Source organism: Notolabrus celidotus, chromosome 6, assembly GCF_009762535.1.
Source record: "Notolabrus celidotus isolate fNotCel1 chromosome 6, fNotCel1.pri, whole genome shotgun sequence".
Classification (NCBI taxonomy): Eukaryota; Metazoa; Chordata; class Actinopteri; order Labriformes; family Labridae; genus Notolabrus; species Notolabrus celidotus.
Genome location: NC_048277.1, coordinates 22437192 through 22463818, shown reverse-complemented (window position 1 = coordinate 22463818; position 26627 = coordinate 22437192). Strand labels below are relative to the sequence as shown.

The 26627-nt window shown below is 42.7% G+C and overlaps 1 protein-coding gene across 1 annotated transcript; it reads left to right on the top strand.

Annotated features, from left to right (window-relative positions):
• klf13 (Kruppel-like factor 13) lies at positions 1 to 22940 on the top strand. Its single transcript, XM_034686423.1, has 2 exons — positions 1 to 1132; positions 16307 to 22940. Exons 1-2 carry the CDS (start codon positions 655 to 657, stop codon positions 16621 to 16623), a joined length of 795 nt encoding a protein of 264 aa, XP_034542314.1. The 5' UTR covers positions 1 to 654; the 3' UTR covers positions 16624 to 22940.
• Positions 22941 to 26627: the final 3687 nt, after the last annotated feature.

The following is a 26627-nucleotide window of genomic DNA, read 5'->3' as shown; positions in this document are numbered from 1 at the left end:
ATTATGAAAATCTGCTCATGCATTTGGGTTGCGCAGGATGCAGCAGAACAGGATGTTCCACCATGATGCCATCCATCCTCCTATGTAATCGCATGTTCTCCTCCTAAAGCTCTCTGCAGTACATAATGTGTCGCATGTGAGATACATCATCTGAATGCATGGAGGCAACCTGTGGTGAAACTTCCAAGTAACTCGCCTTGCCGGGTGCATTAGAGGACACGCAGCACCCAATGAATGAGCGGCTGCTCTGACGACGCTGCCGAGCGCTGCCGGTCGACACGCCCCCAGCATGGATACAACCAGCAGGAACAGGCGCTCAGGAGACACACTCACTATGCTGGAGAGTGTTTGGAGCCGCGATGGGAGTTAACACATCCAAGTTTGTAGAGGTCCTGTTACCAGCGTCATTGCACTAAACAAAGACATTGGGTTTGTTTTTCTATCTCTGCCTCTCTGTGTGTGTCTGAGGGGGTTTGTCTGCGTTTTTGTCCGAGGCGTTTCTCTCACAGGATGTTGATGATATTGGAAAGCCGGGTAAGATCATAAAGTCAGTTCTCTCTGATGAGAACCACCTCCTCCTCTCCTCACCACACAAAGGGAACCACGGAACAATTGCTTTTTTTTTTCTCAAACGCCATCATTTGATTTTTCTGAATGTCATTAAGGAGCAGAGGGGGCTGTTTCAAAGACAAAATGGATCACTTTGCAGCAGAGTGCCTTGTTTCAATGTCCAGTCGTGCAATTGTTCACGCGCCTAAAGGGAATAGGGAGATTAAACCAGAAATCCCGTCCTCCCCCAAGAACGGAGAGGAAATTAAAGAGCCTTTGGTGAAAGATAACTCCTCTCTTTTTGTGGTGGCGCGGATTCTGGCGGATTTTAACCAGCAGACTCCCAACAATGTTGCCGAGCAGGCAAAAATAAAGGATGAGAGCATGCCGGACCTCATAGATGATGGAAACTCTGCCACACCTACCACCATCTCCGATCCTTCGCTCAAACAAAGAGGCAAAAGATCGCGAGGTCGAACTGAGCAAGAATCACCTCAGAAAAAGCACAAATGCCACTATTCAGGTTGTGAAAAAGTTTATGGCAAATCATCCCACCTCAAAGCCCACCTAAGGACACACACAGGTCAGTTTCATTGGATGCAAATGTTTGTTGCTTAGAACATGACTTATTGTTGCCTCCATGAGAACGGCTCGGATTATTAAAACAGAGAATACTGATAAGAAGTGTGGTTTTGTCACATTCAGAATGATGTATGTACGGAGGAGGGGAATGACTAGTCCGCGGTGTTCCATCGAGTTATGTGTAGGCTATGAATAATCACGGATCCTCCCGAAATGGATATACTTTGCGCATAAAGTGCAATTAAGGTCAGATTTGGTGCATAGTTTCATTATTTGATTGTTCCTCCAAGTTCTGTGAACTTTGCGAGATGTCCTTATAATTTCAGGGGAGGGAGGGAGTCGAAAATAGTGCCACTCCCACTCAAGTCCGCGAGCTTTGTCGCCGCTTTCCTCTTGCACCCCTTTCGCCTGCATTGAACTGTGTGTGGGCTTACCGACTGAAACTGCGGGGAAAATGCAAGACAAATACGCGGAAACTAGACTTACACTTGCGTTATTTGTAGTCGCGAATAATGAAATAAAGTTGACTTTATTTTATGGCGACATGAAAAAGAACTACAACAGTCCAAAACACATAAAGTGTGCATCGCAGAACAAGCCAAAGAGTGCACTAACAAGGACATGCAAAAAGTTTTGCTGATCGCTTCGTGGTAAGCTCCGTGTACCGTCACACTGCAGGGCGAAAACGCTTTCAAACGTGCTCTGGATCAGCGGTGCGTTTGTCTCTCCTCATGCGCCATACCTCCACGTTTGCTCTTTGCATTCCGCAGGATTGGGCTACAGAAAAAAAAGAGGGGGGAAAAGATGTAGATCGACTCAAATTGGGGGGTTGATAAGCGCTGTGCAGTCCCCTGTCTACCCAAAGCCCTTTGTTATGATGTGCCACACCCCCGCTAGACAGACTGCCAGCTGATCTGGCCAGCAACAGACTCAGCTAGCTGAGCCTCGACTGAGGAGCCTCTCCTCCCCTCTCTGCTCTGTAGACTGCAGCTCATACACACCCCCTCTCTCCCCACTGATATCCTCCTTTCTTCACACACACATAAACTAAAGTCATCTCTCTGGATCATATGACAAACGTCTCGTGTTGACTTCACACACACAGAAATGCTATGCTTCAGACATACATGGAAGAAAAACATTACTCAGAAGTCCACATATGTGGAATATCTACTTGACATTGCGCCCCCTTGTTTGCACAATACACCCCTCACGGACACATCTATACAGGAGTCCAATCTGACCTGGCTGTGTTTCTTCAAAACACTTGATTTATCATTCTAGAGAGGAATTTAATATGTATGCAATATGTGACTAGCATCAGAGCATATCTGTAAAAAAAAAATGGAGGACACAGTGAGCTTCCTTTGTGGGTGTAAAAGTATATAAGTTAAATTTGACCCATCATTATTATGGGAATTACATTTGCATTGCCTTCATCTGTCAGCTGCAGCTTTGTGCTTTGCTGCAGCATTAGTCAAAAACAGGCTAAGACACTGAGACTGTTTTGACATATGGATAAAGCTTCATAATTCTCCTTGATCTTTACTCAGATAACTTCCTTAAAGGAATCAAATGCAAGTGTGTTTTTGTGCAGTTTTTAATTATGACTATCAGCTCTGCCTTTGTCTCTTTGTCTGTGAAAGCCTTCTCTCTCTTTTGGGATATATCCTGTTTGTCTGGCTTTCTGGTTGGTTTGTGTCCTCTAATTTCTGATAAAGAGGACATTTCTGCTTATTTGATTGGTTAGTCATGGAACGTGAGTCATCTCAGTCCAGCTGCCTTGCCTAAGCCAAACTTGCAGCAGCGCCCTCAGAGAGCACACAGTGTGCTTCCCTCAGCCTCAACTGTGTGTTTTTAGTGTACTGTTACTGCTCTGTATTAGCCCTGCCCTTGTCTCTTTGCCTATTAAGCGTTTCCTTCCCCTGCCTTTCTGTTTGTATATGCCCCAGCGTCTGGCTTCACGATTGGTTTGTGTCCCATAAATTCTGATAATAATGGCTCACTCTGCTTATTTGATTGGATAGTCCCAGAATGTGGGTCATCTGAGTTCACCTCGGCTGCCTCAGCCAGCCTTGCAGTGCTTTCATAGAGCCAGACTCTCGCAGTGTGCTTCCCTTCAGCCCCTACTAGCAGAGTCAGGAGAGAATGGATTCCAGCCCAGTCAGTCCCAGCCAAACACCGCTATCTAATTGAGGGGGGAACACTGTTATAGACACCAAACAAAGAGCCAGGGACTCAGTGTCCTTACTTGACTTCTGTAACGCCCATGCGTCATCATCCCAGATTCTGCAATGTGTGTGTGTGGGATTTTTCAGTGTAGAGGAGCTGAAATATGAACCATGTTGTATTTTTTAAGCAATGTCTGCAGCACATAAAAATCTAACCAATTGACAGGTTAAGATAAACTTAATCCAGGGATCATTTCATGACGAGAGGCATTATTTTTATGTCAAGGCATGCAAGACTTTTGTTTGAACATTTTTTTTTTATAGTCTTTGATGACATTAGATGTTCATTTTTCAGAGTTAGTATGAGTATATTGTAATGCATCTTTTGCAAACTCCTGAAAGATTGCAAGGGTGCAGTAATTTTCTAAACTACCTTTTCCATGAAGATTGTGTTAGGTTTTGCAAACCTCTATTATACATCTTTTGTTGCTGCCCCTGCAGTGGACATGAATTTAAGTTTCTTTGCAGTGCTCAATGCAGAAAAAAACCAAAATGCAAAATCTCTCAACAGCTGAAAACATTTGCAGAACTACTCAGCAGACCTCACTGTGAAAACCTCTAATCAGGTATTATGTGACCTCTAAAAACAGATAGAGAATAGCATAGAGAATCCGGCAGCAATGTCAGTCAGCGTTTCTGCATGTGTTGTTCAGAGTACAAAAGAGTACGGAAAGCATCAGCCGTAATAAAGTACAGTTCCAAAACACATATACCATCTTCTGATGACAATTTAGCGTTTCTTTAATCTCTTAAATTAGACGTCTGCATGTTAGTTCAGCTAGCATCCAGTCTTAGACGTTCGCACCAAACTCTCTATTGGTGCTTTTCAAGATGCTAGATGGATGGAAAAGGACATTCTTAATAACTTACAGCTAGCTAACCTGGAGGCCCCCGCAAAGTCGTCCATTGCTCCAATAGTTCAGAATTGTCCATGCCCGTTCAGTACATGTTTTAATATGTTTCTATTGGCCGTGGGCTGGGCCTAATGGTTAGGTCGCTCACCCATATAGCGGTTGGCCCGGGTCTGATTCCAGCCTACGGCCCCTTTTCTCGCATGTCATTCCCCCACTCTAACCCAGTTTCCTGCTCTATCCACTATCCTCTCCTATCTTAATAAAGGTGTAAGAAGCCAGAAAAATATAACTTTAATATGTTTCTATGGGGAAAAATTGTGAATGATACCAATAGGGGGGCGGCAGTAGCTCAGTCCATAGGGACAAAGTTTGGCAGGTGGACCGGTGGCTGGAGAGGTGCTGGTCTCCATGGGTCAGTAGAGTTACAAACAAGACTCATCACAATGCACAGTTATTGCTCATACAACCTTCACAGGTTGCTGCAGACATATTAGATGTAAGGGGTAAATGAAAAATCACAATGTCAATCTTGCAGTATCCCAGTATGTAATTCTGGTAGGAAACCAAAGTCTGAGCTTGATCTGACGTTATGTCACCTCCTTAATTTTCAGTTACCATAGTAACAGACACAAACAATCATATTTGTAAAAAGGCAATGCATAGAAGGGCAGTTACTCCCGGCTGGTCAACCATTCACTGCATGTCTTCCCCTGCTCCCTACTCCCCACCTTTCCTGTCTCTCTTCATCTGTCATGTCCAATAAAGGCGAAAAAAGCCCAAAAATATATATCTTTAAAAAATTGTTCATCCTTCTTTGTGCCACTATAGACCCTATGCACAGCCTATTTTTTTAAAATATCCCGATATTTGGGACAAAGTCTCTAAACATAACAGAATCCTTCAAAAAATGTTTTTTTAGATCTATTTTTCAGGCTTCTATTTCTTTATTTAGAGAGAATAGAACAGGAAACAGTGAGAGAGTGGGGAGTGACAAACAAGAAAGGGGTAGTTGGAATCAAACCCAGGCCGCCCACTTAAGGACTTTAGCCTCTTTACATGGGGCACACGACTTAAGGAAACTCTTTTATTGTAGGTTTCAAACGTTTGGTTGTTGCAGACTTAGGATTTCATGTTGAACTGAGTTTCATGGTGAAGAATCCACTTTAGTTTTCAGAGGTCTAAGGTTACCAAGCAGCTTTTGTCTGATCTCTTGGTGTTGGAGGTGGGGCTCCAAGGGACACATGTTCGTATCCTGTAGTGCGGAAAATTCAGTCATGTAACACAAATGTGCAGATAAACTCAGCTATAAATGGAACAAATGAAGGACAGATAAATTTAACTTTTTTGTGAGTCCCTCTCAGCTGCCTTTTTTCATTTATTCCTTTTCAATTCTTTGTCTTAAGAGGCATAACAGACTTTTAACAATGAAGACCTACTTTTCTGAGAGGTGTCCTGTGTTGGAAGAGTACATGGTGTTCTCTGTGAAGCCTCATTACTCTGCTCTGGTCATGTCATGCACACTGCCATATCCAAAGGAGAGATGGCCCCTGACAAGCTCATTACAAGTCATGTCTTCTTCAGAAAGAACAGCCCGGGCCTTCTATGCCCCCCACAGCTGGGCCTCACAAAAGGCCATCTTGTCAGTGTGCGAGACCTATTTGAAAACCATTTTGAATCACAGGGAGGAACAGGGTCAATGTATCTCAAAGACAAAGAGCCTAATAACATATTTTACAGTTGGGTTGGTGTTTTGTTTGGACCTCTTTTGTGTTCTGCTGGGGGTACCTCTAATACTGTGAGATGGTCGCAAATCCCTGTCCTGAAAAATAACTGGCCCCCACCTGGCAGCACAGTCAACCATCATATAGACCCAGTTATTCATGCAAGCTTTGCTGCCGTTCTATTTCCAGCCAAATAAATGCAGTTAATGACATTTTTTTAAGACGTGAAATTATCCTAAATTCCACATGGAAAAAGAAGCATTAGTCACCTATTATATATACTGTGTCTCTGCCAGTGGTTTTATATTTGGCAGAACTGCTACACAGAGTACCCAGTGTTCCCATGTCGCTGGTGGCAGTGATGAGGTAGCAGGGTGGAGATGGGGTTTTCCTGCTCCTGTATGAATTTGACCTTGGCACAGCAATGGATAAAAGTTGTACTGGGGCACAAAAGGTCAGTCTGTCTACCTGCCACGCAGCAGGATTTCCACCCTCCTCACCCACCCAGTTGAGCTACAGCTCTCCTGATGTGTCATCAAAGTAATGATGACAGTTTCCATTTGACCCCATTTAATGACATGACAAATGACATGCTGTAGCCACATTAGAGGTTTGTCTGTTTGACAGTCCAACACTTTGATGTGGACAAAGATATTCCAACAATTATAAGATGGATTGCTAGAAAAATATATGAATAGTCCAAACAGGCTGCATCTCTTTGACTTTAGAGTTCTCTTTCAGCCTCACCATGAAGTCATTTTTTACTTTCCTTCTAAAATATGTCAACATCTACCTGATGCATGGTCAACAAAACCTCTTAGTATTCTTGATTCCCAGGTGATAGACTTTTGTGACTTGGTGATGATCCTGTTGCTGTTGCGTTACTTTGAGTTGACATTTTTGAGGGAAATGTCTCCACAACTAACTGATGGATGGTTCAATTTTGAAAATGTATTTGTTATAAGTTGCCCTCTGTCAGTATGAACCATTTTCACACAGCAGCCATTTTACTCTGACTTCTTGCTCAGGGTGGGATGCTTGGATGCTGTCATAATGTCATTCTCTTGTGTTTTAGAAATGAAGTGTATCAGGGAATCTGAGAAACGTTATCATTTCACTGCTTCTGGATGGAGAAGGAACCCTAAAGACAACAAACAGTGAAGATACAGAGGGACATAACCTTATGCAAATCTGAAATAACTTTTAATAACCTAGCAGCTCAAATAGAAAACAGCCTACGTTACTATTCAGACTTTTTCTAGCTAGTGTTACAGTTAAGAAGGGAAAGGCTTAAAGCACATTTGACTGTTTGGGAGTTCTCATAGACTGTATAAAATATGGACGTAGTATCTGTGACGTCACCACCTGTTCCTAAGCGCTGCTTTGAAGCCAATCGACGGCGGCATCCATATTGGAAATGCGGAACTCAACCAGGCAGATTGTGACGTAAAGAGGTGGAGTTTGAGCCTCCCAGCCAACAGCTATGTGTTCCCGACTGGGAGTCAAGTCAGCCATGTCCTTTTTTGAGCAAAATCTTCGTAATCTTAATATCTTCTGAACTGTAGCGTTAGAAAAAAATTCACCCCCCGTATGGTGTGTGCCGTTAGAGAAATTAGCTAAGTAGATCCAAGCCGTTTTTTGAACCAGGCTGTAAACATGTTTATTAATGCTGCAAAGATCGTCTTTTTTGAATTGTTTTCTATGTGGTTTCCGGTGTTTCTGCAGCCAGCCTCATGCAGATTCTTGATGAATTGCAGTTTATAACACTTCCACATGGGCTTAGTAGTTTGAGACCGGAGGTTGCCGCTTGGGAGTTCTACATAATAAGATATAGGAACAGGTCAATCAATGGGCTAATGTTTCCTTGCTAACATAATGTTAGCATAGAAGACATTTTCCCAAAAGCAACCCTCCTAAATACAATCTGGCAGGCCCGTGAAGGTTTTAGGAGTTATGTATGTGTCCACTGACAATAATGTAGTAGTTAAATCTACTTGATCCGTTGGATGTAATTAAATCCGAGTGGGGCCTCCATCTTGTCTTCTGTAATCCTCTGATGCAGGGTTACTGTAGCATGAAAGACATCTCTAAGGCGTGTGCTGGTGCACATGCTGTCCATATGCTATGCTACATGTGTACATGTACATTTGACACTAGGATTGGTTCTTCCTAATGTTATAATGTAAACAAGATTCAATTGTGTATAAGCAGCCAAGCATGCATGCATTGTGGGCACTGAGAAGCCCCTGTCAGCTAGTTCCCCGGCTGTGTTGCTTTCAGTGGCCCACAGGGCTCATGTATTCTTTGGTTAGCTCTGGAGTAGTTCTATAAAAGCTACTCTATGTCCCCATCAGCCCCTCCCACCCTTCTGAGCTCCCAAAGCAAAGTAGGTGCTCGAGCGTGTTGTGTTGCGAGGCCGAGCCCTGGCCCAAGCTAAAGGTGTGGTGTTGATTACCGGCGGCAGGAAGAGAGGGATACAGACCTGTGGAAGAGTGAGCGTTTTTCACCCCCACTGTTCAGAAAACCACCAACCACATCTCGCATGCAAGGGAGGGATCTGCAGCACAAAGACGGAGAATATACAGTGCTGCAGGGTGGGGGTTGGGTTAGATACCAGGATATACACTGTCAATGCCCTCCATTGATGTAGGTCATTTATTCAGCTACATCTGCAGCTAATCTGATTAACGTTTGAAGGGCTGTGACCTCTGCAGCAGAGAACACCCCTGTCAGATGGCACTCACCAGGTCCCATCTCAGAGGTAGGCTGACTTTTCTTGACGAAAAGAGGGAACAGCTGAAAATTGCTGTGGAGTTAATGTCAGAGGGAGTGTTTTGTCTCCAGCTCTGCTGTTTATGTTCCCTACGGTATGCAAGGTGTGTCCCCTCTTTCTGCATGATAAATCAGACTGTGGCAGACCACGACACACTGGGGTGTGGCCTTCAGAAACAAGATGAGTATTTTGTGTAGTCTTGGGGGAAGGGGGGGCCGGATGAATTTGCGTGAGACATGAACATTTTTCTCCCTCACACACATCAAAGTATCAGGTATAACATGCCTGGCATTATCTGCAGCCTGTATCTTCTCTTATCTCAGCGCAGTGAGACCTGTCAGGATCTAGGAGGGCTTTGTTTGGAACTGGGTTGTAGGCACATCAATCTCATATGAGCTATAGTGTCAAACTCCATCAGTGGAATAAGCTGGCATTGTATGGTGTGAGTGAGGGTCACGGATGATGAGGCATCCCTGCTCCCACCTGCTTTTTGCGTACCAACTGTAAACACCCATTAATGGCTGCAGCTGTTAGCATGTCCTTAGTTAACCAGACTTTCAGAGATAAGGAAAATGCCTGCAACACATCACGTCTGCAGGTTGTTTTAGCATGCACTCAAGGCTAACTCAGAGTGCCCACTCTAGCTAATTGAGCAAAATTTGATGAGCTGGTCAATGCAGGCGAGCCATCCCTGTCTTTCCCTTAAGAGTTAAGGGGATGGAGTAATGTATGGCTAAGTGTGTGCAGGAATCAGACGGTCACACTCGACCCCGCTGCACATCTTTGGGTGAATGTCAATAGCTCTTTGCAGTGCCGACCAAGGGGAGTGAGTTACGGTTAGAACACACAGCCTGTCCGATTGAAACGCATTACAGGAGTGCCTCTCCTGCTGGGAGCGAGGCTGCTGCTATTGTTCACAACCTGACAGCCCACATATAGGCCACTATAGGCCCACAAGGGGAGGCAGGCTATTCAACGACAAGCAAGGTCCCTCTCAATAAAGACCAAAGATGATTATATACATCAGATGAGTCCTGTTTTTTTAAAAAGCTTTCTTGTGACAAACTCTGGCTAGTCCTAATCATGACTTCACCTTATCGACCCTCTTGTTAACTATAAACATTGAATTGACAGTAATCACATGCACACATGTTTACAGGACAGACTTATCCTCAGATGCCACACTGAGAACAGGAAGCTTACGTGTTGTTTTAATATTATAGTGACGGCCTCTTTCTTTCGGAATAACTGTCATATTGTCATCTTTTAACAGCTTTATGATTGATATACAACAGAAATATCAGTAATAAATTAAAATCCCAAAGATAATCTGCCCAATTTTTAAAGTTAAACTAAAATAGCTGACCGAAGTTTAAGCTTCAGCAGCTAATGTTAACATTCAAGACACTTATGGCCCTTTTCCACCGACCTGTCTTAGCCCTACTCTACTCGACTTGACTGGACTCTACTCGCTTTGTGTTGCGTTTCCATGGGCGCGGTACCTCGCGTCAGATACCAGTTTTTCGTACCTGTTCTGCTCTGGTGCCAAGCGAGCTGAGTCGATACTAAAAAGGTGACGTCGACGGACTGCCGGCCACTGATTGGTCAGAGAATGTTGTCACCGAAGAGTCATGAGCGCGACATTTGTGTTTGTGTTGTGTTTGTGTTGCGTTCAAAATGACGTGAACGCAGCGGTTCCCGGCAGCGGTTATGACCAAGCGGCAACCTCCGGTCTAAATATATGAGTCCAATGCGGAAGTGTTAAAAGCTGCAGTTCATCGAGGATCCGCTTGAGGCTGTCTCCGGTAGTACCGGAAGTCACATACACATGAATGGGAGAAAGCCGATCTTTACAGCAAAATAAACATATTTACAGCCTGGTACAAAAGACGAGTGTAGTCTGGATAGCTTATTTCTCGATCAGCTCACACTGTGAGGGGGGTGAATTTTTTTCTAACGGGGCAATTTCGAGGATATTGAGATTACTTCTTCCAATGAGAGGCACAGCTGACTGCGGGATCACTGTAGCTGTTGGCTATGAGGCTCAAACTCCGCCTCTTTACGTCACACTGGCTCCACAGCAGCAATATGGCTGCCGCCGCCGACTGGCCTCAAAACAGCTCTTCAGAAACAGATGGGTGGTGTCACGGATACTACGTTCATATTTTATACAGTATATGGTTATGACGACCCCGCCCACCGTGAGTCGGTACTCGGGCTGGTGAAAAAGGTACCCAAACCGAGTAGAGTCGAGTAGTGGAAAAGGGCCATTAGACTACTAGCCAACATAGCCGTAGCAAAAAGCTGATATTACTTTGGGGTTGGAGATGGTTGCTAATATTACTTGTTGTTTAAGTATCTAATAATAGCATATGTACTGTTACTTTTAAAAGAAGATCCCTCTGGATGCTTGTCATCTGTTGTCGTTTCAGCCGCTGATCAATTTTGAAACTGTGAACATATATAGGGGTTGTTAGATTTCACACACTCATTCAACTGACAACCTGGAACACAGCAGTACAACACAATAACAACATTTGAGCCTCTGTTCATGAGCGTGACATCCCAAGAAGATGGCCACCATGTGGTAAACAGAGAGATGAAAACAGAGATGTTTTCATGGTTATTCCTCTCCTTTCAGACTTTTTTCATTTTATTTGGACAAATAGCCACGTAAGCAGTTCCTCTGATCTTAGATGTGTTTCGAATCAAGCTTTGACTTTTTTTCCCCCTGTACAGACCACAGACCTTTGTAAGCCCTTTGTTGTTATTTTTGCACCAGCAAAGCTTGCATATTGTGCTGTTAGAACAACAGAAAGTGGTGCAGCAGAAGCCTCAGTGTATATTCAGTGTAGTTAAAACACATGTTAGTGTTTATATCATCTTGGTATGATGTGATATTGCGTGTAGAAGTAGGGGCTGTGTATTGTTGGGTATACTCTGATGATGGACTCTGCAGTCATTTTAGTATTATCCAAAATCCCACGAATGGTTCTCTGCTTGCTCTCAGTTGGTTACAGGTCATAGTCTGTTGAAAACATACAACCAAATTACAGGATTGTGCAGAGCCCTTCCACTGGAGTTAGTGGTGCCATGCTCATGTTCATTTTGCCAAGCTGACGCTGCTTTCAAGCTATTGCTGAAGTGAGGTATAGCTCTGACTTTAATGAGCTGTGATCTGCAGTGTGTGACTCTAGTTTTACTGTCCCTTCTCGAGAAGCGGTCTAGTGAATTTTCCATGCGTGTTAAGTGTGCAGCTTGTTTTTGTTCTGATCTCTGCAAATCATGATATTTCCTGTTCTGGTTCTCACTGTGCACACAGAGCGAAGGGAACTTCAAGGAGATCTCTGATGCATCCACAGGAGCTTGACTTTGTCACCCCTCCTCACCCTGAAGAGCTATTTACTCTAGCTCTCTCATGGCATGCTCACATGCAGGTTGCAGCGGTACACTGTGTGAATTTGGCCTTTGCCTGAGGACAAACCAGGAATGTTATCTACTCTTGTTTGAAATGCTGGTAGCTGGAGCAGGTGACCGAGCTGAGTTCCTGTGCCGCTGCTCACGTCAAAAAAGAGATTTGATCGCGCCTTCGCTGAAAGCATCTCTTACATCCAGGAGAGCAACTCAGATTCAATTTCTCTGAACCATTCCTGCAGAAACTAAGGAGCCCAACTTCTCAGATATGAATGAGAGCAGGATGAGTGAGAGGAGCAGAGATGAGCTGTTTATTTACTGACCCAGTGGCCTCGGAGAGAACAGTTATATAACAGGAGTACCTGTGACATAATCACATTTCCTTGGAGGGGGGACACTAGCGCTTAGTAGAGGTACAGTTTGTGTGCATGATGTAACTCACTTAACGGGTAACTGGGTCACTGTGTTCGTTAGAGGGAAAGCTTCCCTCATTACACCCCCCTTGCCCGGTCCAACTGACACATTCTGAGAAAGACAAACCACACACCCTCGATGTGGACGCTGCCAGAGACAGGAGAGCCAATCGGCGGTGCCTGGTGTCACGAGCAGTGCTGTTCCCCTGCTGTGACAGAAGTAGAACTGGATTGGAATGAGAGCTGGGTAAAGGGTGTAGCTTGCAGCATTCCTCTTTCAGCAGAGATGCTGAGTAATAGCTGCAGTCTCCTGAAATATCTTGCAGAGTGACATCCTCCTACCACGCAGGGTGATAGCCCCTATCATCATCATTTCCACTCTGGATCAAAGAGTCTGCTCCTTCAACCTTCCCTCTATTTGCAGAAATTGTTTTTCTTACTGCAACCAAAAGCATCACATGATAAATGGGGCACTGCATTTTTTTATGAATCTTTTAAAGCTGACGTTAAAGCAGCAGGATTTTTAATCCATATTCATATTGTTGACCTAAATGCCAAAGCAGTTTAGCGGGAGGTCAAAACCGGCAGCGTATCTCTTAATTCTGCATTTCTAAGAAGTCACAGAGCTCTAAATAATTTGCTGTGTCCCGGTGAGTTCCTGTTGGATACCTGATGCTCTCCACTATGACTGCATTACTGTATCAGCACAGTCTGACTTGATATCTCAGCCTGGCTCTCTGGTGTCTGGTTAAATATTAATGTTGTTGGATCCGTTACACTAGTTATTGAGCCTTAAGCAGCCCGCAGCGCTAAGCTCCACTTTTTAGCCAATAACTAATTTTGCAGTGCCAGGAGGCAGCACAGGCTGCTTCTCTGGCTACCATGAGGTATGAAATTTGATTATCAGGAGTCTTTTTAATGATTATCTGGAGTCTTTTCAATAGGTTTACTGCCTCAGAGGTTGAACTTCCTCCTTTTCTCCAGGGTGTAAACCAGGATGTAAACAGGGTCAAACTACCACAGCCTGCTCATTTTTTATGAATTGAGCACCATGCGGGGCAGGTGGTTTGTTTCTTTGTGTGCTCCCTTTAGAAGCAGATGAGTAATTGTGCAGATATTTTTGGAAAGGGGACTCTGAGCTTGAATGCAAATGTCTACATGTCAGTTACAGAGTTTACATACACTAAGCCCTGCATGGGCCTGCAGGAGCCACTGAGGGCAGGGCAGACTGAGTTTGTCTGGAGCTGAGGTAAGGCGTCAGAGGCAGGAACACAGACCGGGTTGTCTAGACTTGCTCTGTCTGTCTGCATGTTTTGTAACCATGCAGTATATGGGGGGGAGGGATGCAGACTAGTAGTGCACTGAGTTCTTGTTTTTTGAGACTCACTGGCATCAGGTAGCATGTGAGTGTTTGATGCTGAATGGCACTGTTTCCATTGTGGCCCCGAGGGAAGGCACAGAACAAAGAACGCATTTCCTGGTCTGTTCTCACTTGTCATGCCACCCATAAACATTCGTGCATCTTATCTCCTATTCCTTTTCATACTCCAAATCCTCCTCCTCCTCGCACATGCTGATAGATTATTCATGTTCTCAAGAAAGAAGCATAACATTAAAAGAATCAATCCTGTCCTTCTCTATAGCACTGCAATGCCACACTGGTAAAATTAGAAGCTGGATGTGGCTATTGTCAGGCAGAAACTCACTGAAATGGAAGTAAATGGAATACAGTATTAGACATAGTGGCCAGCGGATGCAGAAAGCAGCGTTCAGGCTCCACGCATGATGTTTCCACATCAGAATAGAAGTAAACCACAAGATATATAGAACCATCTGGCTTTGAGGAGATCTGTGTCAAAGCCCACTTTTATTGCCTTATGGAAGGGGGAAGGGTGTAATTTTCCCATGTGCCGAGTCACAGATAGTTGCATGTTGGAAAATGGGCTGGGTAACCATTGTGAGTGTGATTAGCATCTGGAGCTAAGATAATTAAGCTGTGTGTGCACATCCAGCACAGCGCACATTTTTAGAGTCCCATGGCTCAGCTACTTCGCCTTTTTTCCTCCTTTTATTATTTTGAAGATGTCTCCTGCGGTTTTGATATCCTTCCCCTTACTGGCCTATATGACTGTGCAGCAACTTCTGATTAATTTTCCTTGATGACTCAGAGTCTGCCAACAGAACACTCTTGTTCACTTTTTTTGCTACCCAAAATGTCTTGTAGTCGTGCATGGCAGTCCTCACAACTTGTTAACCTGTAAACACCTCACGATGAGTCACGTCTCTCACTGTGGAGAGCTGTTAGGTACATGGTGAGTGCGGGAGTGGAACATGTCATGCTGGTTTGTTAATGCTACTTTCACTGCAACTAGCAATACAACTAAGAATACTTAGACTTTAGGAGAGATTTTAAACAGGCTTGTAAATATAAAGCTTGAGGGTTCCAGAGAATCTTCAAGATGGTAATGCATTCCACCTCTACTGGGTCTCTTGGGTTATAAACTTTAAATCACATATGCTTAATATTGATTCACACCATTTGTTAAAGTTTATTTTTGGGCTGTTATGCCTCTATTGAATGGAAACACATAAATGAATAGCATATATTTACCCTTTTATCTAACATATCGACTTAAACTTATCATATCAGTATCCAAATGATATTACATTCTTGTTTTTGATGTTTTAACTTCAAAGGGATCTCAACAGAGCGACAACATTTAAATCTTAAAATCCTAAAACCTTGAGATTTCCGAGGACCCAAAAGTTGTGGTCCAAATTCACCACATAGGTGCTACATTGAAATACAAAGGTAGCTCCCAGCAGCCTGTTGTAACAGAGCCCCAAAAATATGGATTTTAATATAGGACCCGCTTTTAAACAGGCTGATAGTTTGGGATGTTGGATTGGCCAATCAGATTTCAAGGCCATGGCCACCCCATGGATCCACTTGAAGACCATAGGATTTGTACATGTGGTGTGTAATTTAACCACTGGGCTAACCAGCAACCTCATTCACGTCATATTTAGAGACACTTTCAAAAGATTAGTTGAAATAGTTAAAAGACTGATTGGTGTTTAACTTTTAGCAGCAGTGTGCTCAGTCAACTTATTTCATTTTAGTTTAAAGTACTTTGATAAAGGTCAAAAATGCTGAGGCTGTAATGCAGGAAATCTAAGAACAGTGTGCAAAAACGTTGGGAAGGTATGGAGGCAGACAAGGGAAACACTTGCTACTGTCATATGGATTTTCACAAGGAGTAACCGGCTTCAGATAAATATGATGCAAATTCAGAAACATACGAAAGCCTTCCTCAACATTCTTAATCTCCATTGTAGATAATTTTATCCATAAACCACGTTTGATCAGGACCCTGTTCCACATAGTTCCAAAAGACCCTGTTCCACATAGTTCCACAAGACCCTGTTCCACATATTGCCCACGCCCACGGGAGCACTTCTGTTGTGAGGACTTGACAATCCGTGTTTTGTTGCATCAGTTTTCTGCGTTTGTGCGTTTAGGATTTCATGTTTGTTTCAGCATTTTGCATTATGTTTGATTACTATTTTCAGTACAGTTGTGCAGTATTTGTACTTGCCTTTAGTTTGTGATTTGGAATTTTCATTATTCAGAGCTTGTAGCCATTTCTCCAAATGAAACCGTATTGGACGGCTGCAGTCCTATTTTCTAAAAAAACTGGCTGAAATAATGTGATTTTGTTCCATGCACTTGTGATTTAACTCCTCACTGTCTCTGTGTGTGTTACAGGAGAGCGGCCTTTCCCGTGCACCTGGCCCGACTGCAGTAAGAAGTTCGCCCGCTCCGATGAGCTGGCCCGCCACTACCGCACCCACACGGGGGAGAAGAAGTTCGGGTGCCCTCTTTGTGACAAGCGTTTCATGCGAAGCGACCACCTGATGAAACACGCTCGGCGCCACTCAGATTTCCAGCCCGGCATGCTGAAGAGGCCTCATGGCAGCAGCGGCAGCAGCACCACACGTCCCAGTTCCCTCAGCGACTACAGCCGCTCGGACGCCTCCAGCCCCACCCTCAGCCCCACCCTCAGCCCTGCCAACTCGCCTTAAACTGAAACCCAGTCGCACTTTCTGCCTCTGACCTGGGAGGCCTGTGTTTTTGTCATAACACTTGTGTTGCACAGTTGTCAGCAGCCCCCCTCCTTTTGCTATTCCTGCGCTTGCTGTGGTGTACCATACTGTACATAACTGCTTATTGTAGTGCAATTACATGTGCGATCCTAAAAGAAGGTAATGCCTTTCCCAGATGGCAATATTACATTCTGTACCATAAGTCTGTATTTTTTAGCTTCTGATCATGGCTAGTTGTCCAATGTATGTTTGCAGTCGACGGAACAAGCTTAGAAGAAAAAAAACAGACACCCTGACAAGTCTTATCAAAACGGATTTCTTCTTTGAGTTTTTTCTTCTTATTTGAACGGGTGAGGAGAAGGGGTTCATACACACACACACCTCAGGATTGAAGACAGTAACTATTTCTGTAATACCACAGTACTTTCACAGTACTCACATTGACTGCACAATATACTCATCACTTTACTCTGAAATTCAACAAGGGGTTGAATTTTAAGCCCTTCTCAGGGATGGCCTTGTTAGCTTGAAAGAATGAACACGGAGAAGAGAAACATACAGTACATATATAGCAGCCTTACACTCAACACAATTTGCACTCTTTGTTTTTTTGTTGGTTTTCACGTCGAGGAAACTCGCCCTACGCTCTTACGGTCAATCATACACACAATGCATGTTTTCTGTTTTCCTTTGTGTTGTTGGGGGTTCAAATGTGATACAGCTTCCCCAAAACATCCACCTTCAGAGAGCAAAAGACATCTGTTCTTTCACTGCATCCTTAATATTCGGTCGCTGTTACACTGGGTTAAATATGTGTGTCGTTAATCAGCGGTGTGCAGTGTATACTGTGTGAATCTGCATTGTGGGAGGATTGGGATGATACTGGGTTAACAGTTTTAATAATCACACTCAGCTGAAGAAACTTTACACCCTTTCATGGAGACAGTTAAGTTTCAAAGCAGCTGTTATTGCTCACTTTAAGAGCACTGTATCATCAGCCAATGTTTCTCACACACACACACACACACACACACACACACACACACACACACACACACACACACACACACACACACACACACACACACACACACACACACACACACACACGCACGCACACAACGGACACAAAGGGACTTTAGTTGAAACAATGTTTATCCATCTCTGAAGCACATAGGAAAAAGTACCAAAGACAGAAGTGAATGAAAGCCTTCTATTCAGTGTTGTAAGGCGCCCTTCACTGAGGCCTGAGGCTGCTGGTTGGCAGTATCACAGGTAGAGCCAGACAGCCTGCTTGCTTCCCTCCCTCCTGCCTTTTGTGGCCTCCCTGGAGGAAACAGCTGCATCCCACAAGAAGCCATTCACAGCCCGCAGGAGGAGTGCTAACATGCCATTCCCGGGGAAGTCCTACCTCCCTCCCCCAGCTCGCTCTACCTGTCCTGCCAGAGAGCAGCGGCGGAGCTTAGAGCCAGCTGAATTGCGTAAGGTTGCCTAACTTGTGGGTCAAATGTAGGCCAGAGTGTTGAGCAGAGCCAGGTTGGGCCAAAGCACACAGCGGACAAAGCGGCTATCTGCAACAGTCAGGCAAGAGAGGGCAGGTCCCGATAAAAGAGGAGAGGTTTATCATGAGTCGAGCAGCACAGAGGAGGAGACACCCAGCCACAGACATACTCATCTCCTCCTTTTTCCACCCTCCAACTGTAGAAACTGTGAGCAGAAAAATGGCTGTAATTAGCAGGTTGCTCCAACCTGCAGGGTTAAGACAAGTGTATGAACAACAGTACTACCTAGACAAGGCTAGCAGCATGGGTGGGATTTACCCGACTCCATCGGAAGCACAGGGAGAAATCTTCCACTACTGCTGGAGAGCCAAAATCCACAATGCCTAGGATGATATCGCTCCAAATTCACATCCATATACTGTCAAACAGCTGCTTTCAAACTTCTCTCTCGCAACAAGGGGGGCTTTTGAACTGTTGTAATAACATGTGAACCAAACAAACATATCAGCAAAGAGCAGTGCTCACCAGCCTCACGTCGTCCTGCCTGTGAAGCTCAGATGTCCCCGTGAGAAAGCTCACTTGTGTTTTCTAGACAGACATGCCTCAATAAGTCAGGCAAAAGGCACAGTAAACCTTCCATGGAAACGGGCACCGCTATCAAAACTGCTGCAGCCCCCGCCGGTCTGTGTTATGCCTACATTTTCTCTTAATGCTTCAGCACCATGGCCAGAAATAGTTTCACCCATGTACTGTGGGTCCAGTTAAACCCCTCCACACTGTTGTCATCATGCTAGCTTTATGCTACCACTGATTCAACCTTCTCCTGCCCCTGCAGTCCCGTGCTTCACACTACATGCATGTTAACAAGTTTGACTTGGAAGCATTGAGGCTGTTTGAGGCGGTCTGGCAGGTGTAAGTTCATGAATGGCGGGCCTTGTCCCTCGTTCTCCACTGCGGCCATCTCTCTTTAAAGCTGTGAAGAATCAGCTCTGTCACAAACATCCTCCAGAAAGAAAACATCCCTTATTTAGATCCAATGCAGTAGTTTCCTCAAAACACAGCAAGATGTTAAAATAGTTTCCAAGCTGCAGGGTGACACTTTGAATGCCACTGATCAGCAGCGCTTAGTGAAGGAAGCACTGAGAGGGTTTTACATTTACCATGTCTCAAAGACAAAAAAAATCTAATTGCTGTTGAGCAGCTCTTTATGGTGTTATCCATTACTTTTTTGTCATAGTCAATTTTTGCCTCCGTTTGTAACTTTCTCTCTTACAATAAAAAAACATCTTAAGTAGCTCGCCAAGCAGGTTTCACTTCCTAATCCATACTCTGCACATTTACCTCAGGGTCAACATCCGCAAAGCAAAGCAGATACGGGACAGTTTGTGGACTTTATTTAACATCAGTTGCTGCACAGAAATGTCTGCCAGCCCTTTCACCACCCTCGGTGTTCCTGGGTGCTCACTGCTGGTCAGTGTCCCGCCACACTGGAAACACAGGAACGACTCCTCTAAAAGGCCTATAGCTCCAAGGGAGGCCTGTAATGTCTTTGTAACATCCTACAGTCCTGCTTTAAGCACTGGGCACTGTGGAGCTGTTTTTTAGTGTTACGCCCCTTTAACATCTCTAACTTATGGTGTCAGTACACTTACAGTAGGCAACAGGAAGCTACTACCATCTGAAATCAAACAGACTGTGACAGTGTACAAACAACAACCCAGTCTATCCATCCATCCAGACTGCAGCAATGACATGAAGGCCTCCACAGGCAGAGTGTCTCATTACTTTTACTCTCACTGTACCAAATCTACTTGAAGAATTCAACACAAAAGGCCATTGAACACACTTTTGTACATGTCCATTTTTACTGTATGTGCTTTTATTGTCAAATGATAATTAACCTCTGAGGAAAAAGGTCTTTTTAATTTTTTTCCTAGATTTTCCATTGTCTTCAGGTCATTTCCGATTATTTGGACTCTATCACAGCGTTATGGTTGACTGTTTTTTGGCAGGCTGTTTAAACGCGCTATATATTGTTTTTTAAAAAAAAGCTCCATTGATGGGGTTAACCCCTTTAATCCAAAACACTTTACACTCTGTTGATGTCAGGATGCAGGTTATTTCACTCAGCCTGTAATCCAAAAAAATCAGAAGAAGAAGAAAGGATTGTTTTAAGGTTTTTTGGGGAAATATTAAGAAAAGGAAACTTCCTGACCTCTATGTACGACTTTTTCAGATGGCTTGACTTGTTTTCTTTATTATTTAGATTATTTTAAAGTTTTCCATAAGAATAGAGACCACAGCATTGTGAGTTAGCAATGTAGTCATGATAATTTTTATTGTTGCTTTTTTTTGTCTCATATGAAATGTTAAAGCTTGTACATTATTTTTTCAAAAATCATACCTCTTGAAATATTTGACTTTTGTTGTACCTTCATATCTTTTCAGAACATCCATCATGTAGCTTTTGTTGGCTTAATGAGTAGCACAAATAGGTGGTTTTGTTTGTCCCTACTTGAATGAAGAAGGAAGGAAAGAAAGACTTTTTTTCTGTAAAAAAACAAACAAGAAAAAAAAAACACTGGGCTACATTTTATATAATCATCCCATGTTGTCAGGGTCCTGCACATCCTTGTAAATTCAATAAGTAATCTTTCCGATATTGAAAGTTTCTTTTGATATAGGTATATTTAAACCAACCTTACTGAGCTCCACACTTTGTCTTAGTTGAAACGTTTTCTATGCGTGCAATGATGTCAGCTGTAAAATACTACAAAATTCCTTGTCAGCATTTTTTAAATCCACCATTAGGTCTGTAATCTCAGTAAGATTACAGACTGAGACATCTGTTAGAGAAAAAAGACTTTAAACAATGACAAAATGGAAAAGCATGGTGTGTAGAAAATGTTAACAGTGTACCAGTTGCTGTCTTTTTCTGCTAATTGTAAAAATACTTAAAAGTGAACTGATTGTTGCCGAGTATGTAAAGAACTAACATTTGATGTGTTTAAAAAGGTCATAGTAATTATATGGATATATCACTGATCCGACCGTCTTAACTGAAATCTTCATGACTGATATCATCGAACAAGCATGTTCGGTGTCAATGATGTGCCAAAAGTATAAGAAAAACTTCATAAAGATGATACAAATGTTGTTGGTTAAAAAAAACCCACCTAGCTACTGTCAGACATTTAACAAACCTGTACAGTTTTATAAAGTGTGACATGTTTTTATGTAATGTACAGTAATATTTCTTTTCTGCTTTATGTATACATTTTGATTGTGTAGCTTTGTTTTCATTTGGTTCTTGTTATTTAATTTTTTCTTCTTCCTTTATTTCGCTGTACAATACTCAAGTAATGTATGATGGCTTATTACAGGTATTTTTTGACATAAACAATCTTAATGATAACAAATGCCCAACCATTCCAAAGGATTGAAAACTGCATTTGCTATAATTGTGCTGCTTATATCGACCCGATGCATTTTTGTAGGTTATGGATAGAAGTCTGTCGTGACTGTGAGGTTTTTACACATTGTGAGTTGTGCACAAGGTACGTTTCTCATTGTTGACATTTTCCGGGTTTAATCTCTCCGTACTTCTCATCAGGCTCTTTGTGGAGGCTACGCCAATTTGAATCAACAACAAACATGCAATACTTCATATTCGATGATATTAAATGATGTAAAGGTCAAGGGCATACAAAGCATGTTTCAAAAGGCCTGTGGCTTTCTGCAGCTTGGATAATGTTTGAGAGGCAGCCAATGATAGGAAAGATTGATTGTCAAGCAGTGAGAAGGAGCTTTGAGTTTTAGCAGCTCTTTTAGAAGCTCCACAGTTACAAGTTGTTACCAAAGGCTTTGAAGGGAAAGATGAATGTTGCAGTGAATTTTGAACCTAGCCCACTTTGGGTTCAACTTTACATGCTGTAAGTGTTGATCGATGGATGTTGTGCTTAAAATGGACCTTTTTCTACATCTCAAATGAGCAACTTTTGTTATTTTTTAAAAATAGCTTGAATGAACAAACCTGTTAAATCTTACAAGCAAATATAAAGAATAAAAAAAGACAAAGTGAACGAGCAGTCTAGCAGACCATATCTGTCACTTACCGGGTGGTCCTGCTTGACTGCCTGTACCGACGGTGCGGCTCCTTACCAGAGCAATGCACAATGACAAAAGTTTTTTTGCTCAAGCGATGGATATTTTTGCCATGAAAGGATTTGTCTGTTTCAGTTTATTGAATGACCTCCCTTTGATAACAGAGAGCCTCTCACCAGCCTCTTGGTTCTGTTCCCTGTACCTGTTTTGTCCTCAGTGTACCTCCTCAGTGTAATGTCGCTCTCTTGATACCTCTGTGCGTTTCTCCTCTGCCCATCACCATCAGTTGCCTGTTGTAGTGACTCCATGGTGCTGCCTCCCCTCTCAGCACCAATATAATCTAATCTGTAAATAACTCTTGACTCAGCTATGGCCAGTACATCCAACGACCTCAGTCTAACCCTTCAGGTGTCATGTTTTCTCTCTATCTCTCAGCAAACCAAAATCACTACATTCAAGTATTACAGTTGTACAGTTCCTCGGACTTTACATGCATTCAATGTGCTGGTCTTAGCTGCTCTGCTGTACCTTTTTATGGCATTATTTTTTACATGTTAGACAATATATTGTGACCATGTCCTATGCAAATATGAAAAATAACAGATTGTTGAATAATGTATGTTGTCATAACTTGTATGCATGAAATAGTGAAGTTTACATTTGGAAATAAATTCATAAAATAATCAGCTACAATTTGCTATCTGCTCCTTTCTTTGCTGCACATGTGAAACTGTTCATAGCTGTCGCCACAGGTAATAGACATTTTTGGTGTAGACCCATTGACAGATGCTAAAAAAAAGGTGATACTATGAGAAGAAACAAATCGTGGAAGCAGCATTTACCCAGTAGAAAATGCAATTCAACATATTAATTGGTGACGTCAAGAGCTGCTAGCTGTAGTGGTGAGCTAGCTGTTTCTCTATTATTCCAGTTTTCATGCTATGCTAAGTGAATGAGAGATTGGTTTAGCCATGATGCTAATTTTGGGGGGGACATTCTTATATTCATACTCTCAGCAAGGAGTCCAAGGGATCAAAGTATTTCTATAGTTCAGAAGACCAAATAAGTCACGTCTGTTATTTACCTAGCTAACAAAAACCACCATGAGGTACCAGTCTCACCAAAAAACAGCGACCATGCAGTACAAACCAGTTTGACCTAGTCAGTCTTGTTTTCAAGCTCCATGTCCCAAACCCCAACACAAATCTGCAAAACACAAAAGAGTATGTCCCAGTGTTAAAAAATCTATGTCCTGGTTTTGACCAAATGAAAAACCAAAACAATACACATTTTTTGCAACACTGATTTGTCCTGTAAATGTACATAAATGTTATTAAAAAGGCTGCTGCTGTTTTAACCAGTAGAAAAACATCCCCAATGCACAAAGACTCAAAGTTCAGTATTGATTTTGACTGACAGGACCTGCTGTGTAAAGTCAGGTAGGCTAGCTGCCATGCTGGAAAGGTTAGTGTTTTCCAAAGAGCTCCAGGAGAGTTACAGCTTCCTTCGAAAAGTACCAGGCATCAAATATGCTACTTTTTGCTCACACTGCATGTGTCCATTTTCAGTTGCCCACTGTAGAAATGCTGACATACAAAGCCTTATAAACTGCCATGCAAACACAAATGGTGTGTACAAGCTGGAAGTAGGACTGCTGCAACCTAAAGGATTTTCAACTACTGAGGCACTTTCAATGGTGTTGAAAGATGCACTGATGAAACATCCAAATGTACCATGAAAACATCAGAGGTATGCTCACTCTAAGCTAACAACTGAGTGTAACAAATACAACAAAATTGAGTTAGTATGATCATAAATTAAAAATATTTAAAGAAAGGAACAAGTTTCCCTTAATTTAAGCTACACTGTATGTTGCTAGCTGTTGTAGTAAGCAAGCTGTTTCGCTGTGTGTCCTATCTTAATGCTAAGTAAGGAAGCAAGCTGCTTATCATTGCCCTATTATTTTATGCATCAATCTGCTCATCAAACTCTGAGCAAGAGGAGTTTCAAAGTGTCACACTGTTCTTTTAATTAATGCAACTGACACAGCACTGTCAGCAGTGTTGCTAACTTAGTGACTTTGTCTCTATATTTAGCGAGTTTTCAGACCCACTAGTGACTCTTTTTCAAAAAAGCGACTAGCAACAAATTTAGTAACTTTTTCTGGTGTTAATGGAGACTTTTTGGGACTGACGTGAAAGCATGTATCAATCTTACTCTTCTCAACGAGCAGTGGGTGCTGTTGTGAGTCCCTCCAAGTTGCATTCAGAGCAAGAGGAGTTCACCCCTCAGCATTCAGCAAATGTATCACGCATGTATGAAGACACTGCTGGCTGATCCCGCCTACTGTCTCTTTTTGATCCATTTAGATTGTTAATGTAGATTTTATACAATAAATATCTTGAACATGTTATGGTTGAAAAATGTTATGTTTTACTTTGATTTGTTGTCGGCTCCTAAGTGTGGTTATATTCATATTTAGGGTGTTTTTAACCTCTTTTTGTCTCTCCCTCAATGTGACACGTCTCTCCTACAGCTTCCATTACAATTCCAAATTATGAAAATTAAAAGATAACGTAATTTAGCGACTTCTAGCGACTTTAAGGACAGCCAGTAGCTACTTTCCTCACTGAGGAGTTGGCAACACTGTCAGCTATGTTAGCTAACATTAGCTATCATACTTGCATCACACTGAGTAAAGCTGCAAACGCCGAACAATCGAGAGCATTGAAAAGAACAAGGTTATGGTTTAGTGCTTATCACTTAAAAATGAATCTAAAAAGAAAGAATATGTTTCCCTTAATCTGTTACATAATCCCAGCTGGTATGCAGCTAGCAGGCCTGACGTGAGAACTAGATGTTTCCCTATATTTTCAGATTTAATGCTAAACTAAGGCTATCTTCACACTGCAGGCAAAAGTGGCGCAAATCCGATTTTTTTTGGGGTCAAGTGACCAGGTCAGATTTTTTAGAGGCAGTGTGAACACTCAAATCTGGCCCAAATCTGATTTTATTCAAATCATGCAACTCAGTGTGAACGGCCAAGGCGGATTTGATGTGCATTTGATACTTTCACGTCACTTTATAGCGACACACGTCACAATTTTGTGCGGCGGTAGCCTTGCAAAAATGGAGTATAGCTACGATGGAGCAAGTCAATTGAGTGTCCTGCCGAAGGAGTCTTGGGAGAGCCGCTGACAGATGTAATTGAAAGTTGCCCTAGACATCCGGAAGTTTTGAATAAACTCTCTCTCTGTGAAACTATTAACGTCGCAGACCCACCACTCCTGACTCCATGTCCACATCCACATAGACCTTTCAATCGTATTTGCGGCCACAGCTCCGCAAAAAGCCGAAACAAGCATTTGGCTCTCTTTTTCTTTATACCTGACCTCCTCCACACCTGGTCATTCATTCTCCGTCTCCCACTGCACAAAAATTTTTTGCAACAAAGGCGAAAATGCTGACTTCCTCCATGTTTACGTTTGTGAAACAGCTGCATGTGACGTCATTGTTACTGTTCTTTTGGTCATGCGGGGCAGTTGGGAGCCGCAAACAGTTCACACTGGAAACGGATACAGGTCACATTATAGATGGTAACGTGAACATGCAAACAAAAAATCGGATCTGAACAAAAACTGGGAATTGGGCATTAAGCCTTGCAGTGTTAACGTAGCCTAAGTGAACAAGCTGCTTGTTGTAGCTTTTAGTTATCCTATGCATACATCTTCTCATCTGAGTTCAACTTTTTCTATTGAAAACATTTCCATGTGTACGGCCCTTTACTCTCAACATGAAAGTCAGTCCAAGATGTCAAAGTCAGTCCAAGTCTTCTTACTTTAATGAAGTACCACAGCCATTAGCTAATAGTCACACCAAGTGAGACTGTGAGAGCTTAACAGCTGAGTGTATTGAATGGACCAAGGTTGTATTTATTCATGCTTTTTAACTAGACATTAACATTAAGAGGAATAATGTGACTCCCTTATATAGAATAATACAGCCCCTCTTTAATGTCAGTAATTCCCCTGTTCGTTATGGTAAAGTATTTTTAAACACAGACATATTTCTCATTTGCACATCCTTTTCTCACAAGCTTGCAGTGTTTTTCACTATTATTCTTGCAACAGGAAGTACACCTTGTTCCCTTACATGCAAATATTTACAGTAACTGCTGGGGTATCTACAATAGGTGGGGCACCAAAAGCTGGTTACTCCTTCCTTCCTTTTTTGTATGTCGGGCCAAACAGACGTGCAAGTTTTGTGAAGTTCTCTGTCACCATTGCAGCTCTAGAAGAATGGATGATTCACTACTACCTACCAGCCGCCCCCTCCGCAAAGTGTACTCCTAACTCACAAAACACAGTTTCTGGTTGG